Below are 6,896 nucleotides of genomic sequence, written 5' to 3'. Positions count from 1 at the left end.
AACAGGGCTGTTGACCGGGGTAGGAGTAGCCAGGTGGAAAGCATGGCCAGCCGTAGAAAAATGCTTATTGAAATGTTCAATTATAGTGGATTTATCGGAGCTGACAGTGTTTCCTAGCCTCAGAGCAGTGGGCAGCTGGGAGGAGGTGCTCTCATTCTCCATGGACTTTACAGTGTCCCTGAACTTTTTTGAGTTTGTGTTGCAGGAAGCAAATTTCTGTTTAAAAAAGATAGACTTTGCTTTCCTAACTGCCTGTGTATATTGGTTCCTAACTTCCCATGTTAGTGCCCCTAGTCTTGAGAAAACCCCATGTTAGTGCCCCCTTAGTCTTGAGAAAACCCCATGTTAGTGCCCCTAGTCTTGAGAAAACCCCATGTTAGTGCCCCTAGTCTTGAGAAAACCCCAGGTTAGTGCCCCTAGTCTTGAGAAAACCCCATGTTAGTGCCCCTAGTCTTGGGAAAACCCCATGTTAGTGCCCCTAGTCTTGGGAAAACCCCATGTTAGTGCCCCCCTAGTCTTGGGAAAACCCCATGTTAGTGCCCCCCTAGTCTTGGGAAAACCCCATGTTAGTGCCCCCCTAGTCTTGAGAAAACCCCATGTTAGTGCCCCCCTAGTCTTGAGAAAACCCCATATTTGCGCCCCTAGATGCTTGGTCGGAGGCAGACCGCCCTATTCCACCCCGGGTTTTGCCGGGTGCTGTGGAGCGGTGACTGGGCTATGAGCCGTGTGTGTCTCGTCCCTGGATTTCTAGTTTCCTCCGTTGACAGAAACACAGAGGCGCTGTATCTAGTAGGGGGTCTAGGGCACAAGTTATATTAACAGAGAGCTCAAGGTGCTGCTTCATGTAGCGGAACGACGTCGGGCTTTTTTACTCAAGGCGGAATCTTGTTCAGAGAGAGAGGACAGGACGAGAGAGAGAGAGATTCTGCTATGAGCTGAATGGATTGAAATAATAAGTTAATTGTGATTTTCGGCTGATAAACATTTGACATTCTGCAGCGAGCAGGGAGAAAGTAAAAATCACGGACGGAAGAGGGAGCATTGCAGACCCTAGTTTCACCGCGCGGATTGACCAGCCGTTCGGGTCGTCTATAACGGATTTATTTCACTTACACGGATTTATTACCGATGACTACAATGTGGAGAGTACGACTGGTGTGTTGCACTTTATCGATGCTGTCCCTGTCATGTGGAGGAGATATTAAAGCGAAAACCTGCAGTGATGTTAGACAAGCATATACCGCCAAAGGGTTCAGTCTTGTCAATGTACCTCATCAAGAAATGTCAGGTAAGAGTGGGGGGGATACATGCCTGTAGAATAATCTACTGTCGGTTTTCTTTCCTTCCATACAAGTTAATTGGTGATGTCTGTTTTCGTTCCTGGCTTGTCTAACAGTTGGCTACAGTAGTTAATGGTATATAACTCCACGAGGTTGCGTCAATTATAATCGCATGAATAGAAGAAGTGCACCTCGGGATATTTCCTACTTCAACCGTTCACACGGGATCGATACAACATGGGATATTACAATCTTATTCCATCCAAAGTATCAGATATCATTTTCTGACAGAACAATCTGCCATAGCTTTGCCTTCAACAGGTTGTTGTACTGTAGGCCTGTAGGTTAACTTCAGCCAGTGTTGCACATCTTGGGGAAAAGCTAGCAGACCACTTGATGATGTTTTTAGAGAGGGTTATGGTTAGAGGGAGATGATGTCTTTAGTTATGGTTAGAGGAGATGATGTCTTTAGGGAGGGTTATGGTTAGAGGAGATGATGTCTTTAGTTATGGTTAGAGGGAGATTATGTCTTTAGGGAGGGTTATGGTTAGAGGAGATGATGTCTTTAGTTATGGTTAGAGGAGATGATGTCTTTAGTTATGGTTAGAGGAGATGATGTCTTTAGGGAGGGTTATGGTTAGAGGAGATGATGTCTTTAGGGAGGGTTATGGTTAGAGGGAGATGATGTCTTTAGGGAGGGTTAGAGGGAGATGATGTCTTTAGGGAGGGTTATGGTTAGAGGGAGATGATGTCTTTAGTTATGGTTAGAGGGAGATGATGTCTTTAGTTATGGTTAGAGGATATGATGTCTTTAGTTATGGTTAGAGGGAGATGATGTCTTTAGTTATGGTTAGAGGGAGATGATGTCTTTAGTTATGGTTAGAGGAGATGATGTCTTTAGTTATGGTTAGAGGAGATGATGTCTTTAGGGAGGGTTATGGTTAGAGGAGATGATGTCTTTAGTTATGGTTAGAGGAGATGATGTCTTTAGTTATGGTTAGAGGAGATGATGTCTTTAGGGAGGGTTAGAGGAGATGATGTCTTTAGTTATGGTTAGAGGAGATGATGTCTTTAGGGAGGGTTATGGTTAGAGGAGATGATGTCTTTAGGGAGGGTTATGGTTAGAGGAGATGATGTCTTTAGTTACGGTTAGAGGAGATGATGTCTTTAGGGAGGGTTATAGGAGATGATGTCTTTAGGGAGGGTTATGGTTAGAGGAGATGATGTCTTTAGTTATGGTTAGAGGGAGAGGATGTCTTTAGGGAGGGTTATGGTTAGAGGAGATGATATCTTTAGTTATGGTTAGAGGAGATGATGTCTTTAGTTATGGTTAGAGGAGATGATGTCTTTAGGGAGGGTTATGGTTAGAGGAGATGATGTCTTTAGGGAGGGTTAGAGGAGATGATGTCTTTAGGGAGGGTTATGGTTAGAGGGAGATGATGTCTTTAGGGAGGGTTATGGTTAGAGGAGATGATGTCTTTAGTTATGGTTAGAGGAGATGATGTCTTTAGGGAGGGTTATGGTTAGAGGAGATGATGTCTTTAGTTATGGTTAGAGGAGATGATGTCTTTAGGGAGGGTTATGGTTAGAGGGAGATGATGTCTTTAGGGAGGGTTATGGTTAGAGGAGATGATGTCTTTAGTTATGGTTAGAGGGAGATGATGTCTTTAGGGAGGGTTATGGTTAGAGGGAGATGATGTCTTTAGTTATGGTTATAGGAGATGATGTCTTTAGGGAGGGTTATGGTTAGAGGAGATGATGTCTTTAGTTATGGTTAGAGGAGATGATGTCTTTAGGGAGGGTTATGGTTAGAGGGAGATGATGTCTTTAGTTATGGTTAGAGGGAGATGATGTCTTTAGGGAGGGTTATGGTTAGAGGAGATGATGTCTTTAGTTATGGTTAGAGGGAGATGATGTCTTTAGAGAGGGTTATGGTTAGAGGGAGATGATGTCTTTAGTTATGGTTAGAGGAGATGATGTCTTTAGGGAGGGTTATGGTTAGAGGAGATGATGTCTTTAGGGAGGGTTATGGTTAGAGGAGATGATGTCTTTAGTTATGGTTAGAGGGAGATGATGTCTTTAGTTATGGTTAGAGGAGATGATGTCTTTAGTTATGGTTAGAGGGAGATGATGTCTTTAGTTATGGTTAGAGGAGATGATGTCTTTAGTTATGGTTAGAGGGAGATGATGTCTTTAGTTTCGGTTAGAGGGAGATGATGTCTTTAGTTATGGTTAGAGGAGATGATGTCTTTAGTTATGGTTAGAGGAGATGATGTCTTTAGTTATGGTTAGAGGAGATGATGTCTTTAGTTATGGTTAGAGGAGATGATGTCTTTAGGGAGGGTTATGGTTAGAGGGAGATGATGTCTTTAGTTATGGTTAGAGGAGATTATGTCTTTAGGGAGGGTTAGAGGAGATGATGTCTTTAGTTATGGTTAGAGGAGATGATGTCTTTAGGGAGGGTTATGGTTAGAGGGAGATGATGTCTTTAGGGAGGGTTATGGTTAGAGGGAGATGATGTCTTTAGTTATGGTTAGAGGGAGATGATGTCTTTAGTTATGGTTAGAGGGAGATGATGTCTTTAGGGAGGGTTATGGTTAGAGGAGATGATGTCTTTAGTTATGGTTAGAGGGAGATGATGTCTTTAGTTATGGTTAGAGGGAGATGATGTCTTTAGGGAGGGTTATGGTTAGAGGAGATGATGTCTTTAGTTATGGTTAGAGGAGATGATGTCTTTAGTTATGGTTAGAGGAGATGATGTCTTTAGTTATGGTTAGAGGGAGATGATGTCTTTAGGGAGGGTTATGGTTAGAGGAGATGATGTCTTTAGTTGTGGTTAGAGGGAGATGATGTCTTTAGGGAGGGTTATGGTTAGAGGAGATGATGTCTTTAGTTATGGTTAGAGGGAGATGATGTCTTTAGTTATGGTTAGAGGAGATGATGTCTTTAGGGAGGGTTATGGTTAGAGGGAGATGATGTCTTTAGGGAGGGTTATGGTTAGAGGGAGATGATGTCTTTAGGGAGGGTTATGGTTAGAGGGAGATGATGTCTTTAGGGAGGGTTAGAGGGAGATGATGTCTTTAGTTATGGTTAGAGGGAGATGATGTCTTTAGTTATGGTTAGAGGGAGATGATGTCTTTAGTTATGGTTAGAGGAGATGATGTCTTTAGGGAGGGTTATGGTTAGAGGAGATGATGTCTTTAGTTGTGGTTAGAGGGAGATGATGTCTTTAGGGAGGGTTATGGTTAGAGGAGATGATGTCTTTAGTTATGGTTAGAGGGAGATGATGTCTTTAGTTATGGTTAGAGGAGATGATGTCTTTAGGGAGGGTTATGGTTAGAGGGAGATGATGTCTTTAGGGAGGGTTATGGTTAGAGGGAGATGATGTCTTTAGGGAGGGTTATGGTTAGAGGGAGATGATGTCTTTAGGGAGGGTTAGAGGGAGATGATGTCTTTAGTTATGGTTAGAGGGAGATGATGTCTTTAGTTATGGTTAGAGGGAGATGATGTCTTTAGTTATGGTTAGAGGAGATGATGTCTTTAGGGAGGGTTATGGTTAGAGGAGATGATGTCTTTAGTTGTGGTTAGAGGGAGATGATGTCTTTAGGGAGGGTTATGGTTAGAGGAGATGATGTCTTTAGTTATGGTTAGAGGGAGATGATGTCTTTAGTTATGGTTAGAGGAGATGATGTCTTTAGTTATGGTTAGAGGGAGATGATGTCTTTAGGGAGGGTTATGGTTAGAGGAGATGATGTCTTTAGGGAGGGTTATGGTTAGAGGGAGATGATGTCTTTAGTTATGGTTAGAGGAGATGATGTCTTTAGTTATGGTTAGAGGAGATGATGTCTTTAGTTATGGTTAGAGGAGATGATGTCTTTAGGGAGGGTTAGAGGAGATGATGTCTTTAGTTATGGTTAGAGGAGATGATGTCGTTAGGGAGGGTTATGGTTAGAGGAGATGATGTCTTTAGGGAGGGTTAGAGGAGATGATGTCTTTAGGGAGGGTTATGGTTAGAGGGAGATGATGTCTTTAGGGAGGGTTATGGTTAGAGGAGATGATGTCTTTAGTTATGGTTAGAGGAGATGATGTCTTTAGGAAGGGTTATGGTTAGAGGAGATGATGTCTTTAGGGAGGGTTATGGTTAGAGGAGATGATGTCTTTAGGGAGGGTTATGGTTATAGGAGATGATGTCTTTAGTTATGGTTAGAGGAGATGATGTCTTTAGTTATGGTTAGAGGAGATGATGTCTTTAGTTATGGTTAGAGGAGATGATGTCTTTAGTTATGGTTAGAGGAGATGATGTCTTTAGTTATGGTTAGAGGAGATGATGTCTTTAGTTATGGTTAGAGGAGATGATGTCTTTAGGGAGGGTTAGAGGAGATGATGTCTTTAGTTATGGTTAGAGGAGATGATGTCTTTAGGGAGGGTTATGGTTAGAGGAGATGATGTCTTTAGGGAGGGTTAGAGGAGATGATGTCTTTAGGGAGGGTTATGGTTAGAGGGAGATGATGTCTTTAGGGAGGGTTAGAGGAGATGATGTCTTTAGGGAGGGTTAGAGGAGATGATGTCTTTAGTTATGGTTAGAGGAGATGATGTCTTTAGTTATGGTTAGAGGGAGATGATGTCTTTAGGGAGGGTTATGGTTAGAGGAGATGATGTCTTTAGGGAGGGTTATGGTTAGAGGGAGATGATGTCTTTAGGGAGGGTTATGGTTAGAGGAGATGATGTCTTTAGGGAGGGTTATGGTTAGAGGAGATGATGTCTTTAGTTATGGTTAGAGGAGATGATGTCTTTAGGGAGGGTTATGGTTAGAGGAGATGATGTCTTTAGTTATGGTTAGAGGGAGATGATGTCTTTAGGGAGGGTTATGGTTAGAGGAGATGATGTCTTTAGGGAGGGTTATGGTTAGAGGAGATGATGTCTTTAGTTACGGTTAGAGGAGATGATGTCTTTAGGGAGGGTTATAGGAGATGATGTCTTTAGGGAGGGTTATAGGAGATGATGTCTTTAGGGAGGGTTATGGTTAGAGGGAGATGATGTCTTTAGGGAGGGTTATAGGAGATGATGTCTTTAGGGAGGGTTATGGTTAGAGGGAGATGATGTCTTTAGGGAGGGTTATGGTTATAGGAGATGATGTCTTTAGGGAGGGTTAGAGGAGATGATGTCTTTAGGGAGGGTTATGGTTAGAGGGAGATGATGTCTTTAGGGAGGGTTAGAGGAGATGATGTCTTTCCTGCCTAACCCACAGGTAGCCTAACCCACAGGTAGCCTAACCCACAGGTAGCCTAACCCACAGGTAGCCTAACCCACAGGTAACCTAACCCACAGGTAACCTAACTCACAGGTAACCTAACTCACAGGTAACCTAACCCACTGGTAGCCTAACCCACAGGTAACCTAACCCACAGGTAACCTAACCCACAGGTAGCCTATCCCACAGGTAGCCTATCCCACAGGTAACCTCACCCACAGGTAGCCTAACCCATAGGTAACCTAACCCACAGGTAACCTAACCCACAGGTAACCTAACCCACAGGTAGCCTAACCCACAGGTAACCTAACCCACAGGTAACCTAACCCACAGGTAGCCTAACCCACAGGTAGCCTAACCTACAG

General features: G+C 43.1%; 1 protein-coding gene across 1 annotated transcript in view; it reads left to right on the top strand.

The window, feature by feature from the left end:
• The first annotated feature begins 752 nt into the window (after positions 1-752).
• Positions 753-6,896, top strand: part of LOC109885592 (glypican-6-like) — a 434,345-nt gene continuing 428,201 nt past the window's right edge. The window contains exon 1 of the mRNA XM_031816008.1: positions 753-1,288. Within this exon, the coding sequence (XP_031671868.1) occupies positions 1,129-1,288 (160 nt within the window). The 5' untranslated portion in view covers positions 753-1,128. The remainder of the gene's footprint in view (positions 1,289-6,896) is intronic.

The sequence above is a fragment of the Oncorhynchus kisutch genome, unplaced genomic scaffold (assembly GCF_002021735.2).
Source record: "Oncorhynchus kisutch isolate 150728-3 unplaced genomic scaffold, Okis_V2 scaffold727, whole genome shotgun sequence".
Lineage (NCBI taxonomy): Eukaryota > Metazoa > Chordata > Actinopteri > Salmoniformes > Salmonidae > Oncorhynchus > Oncorhynchus kisutch.
This window is presented reverse-complemented; position numbering and strand designations above follow the sequence as displayed.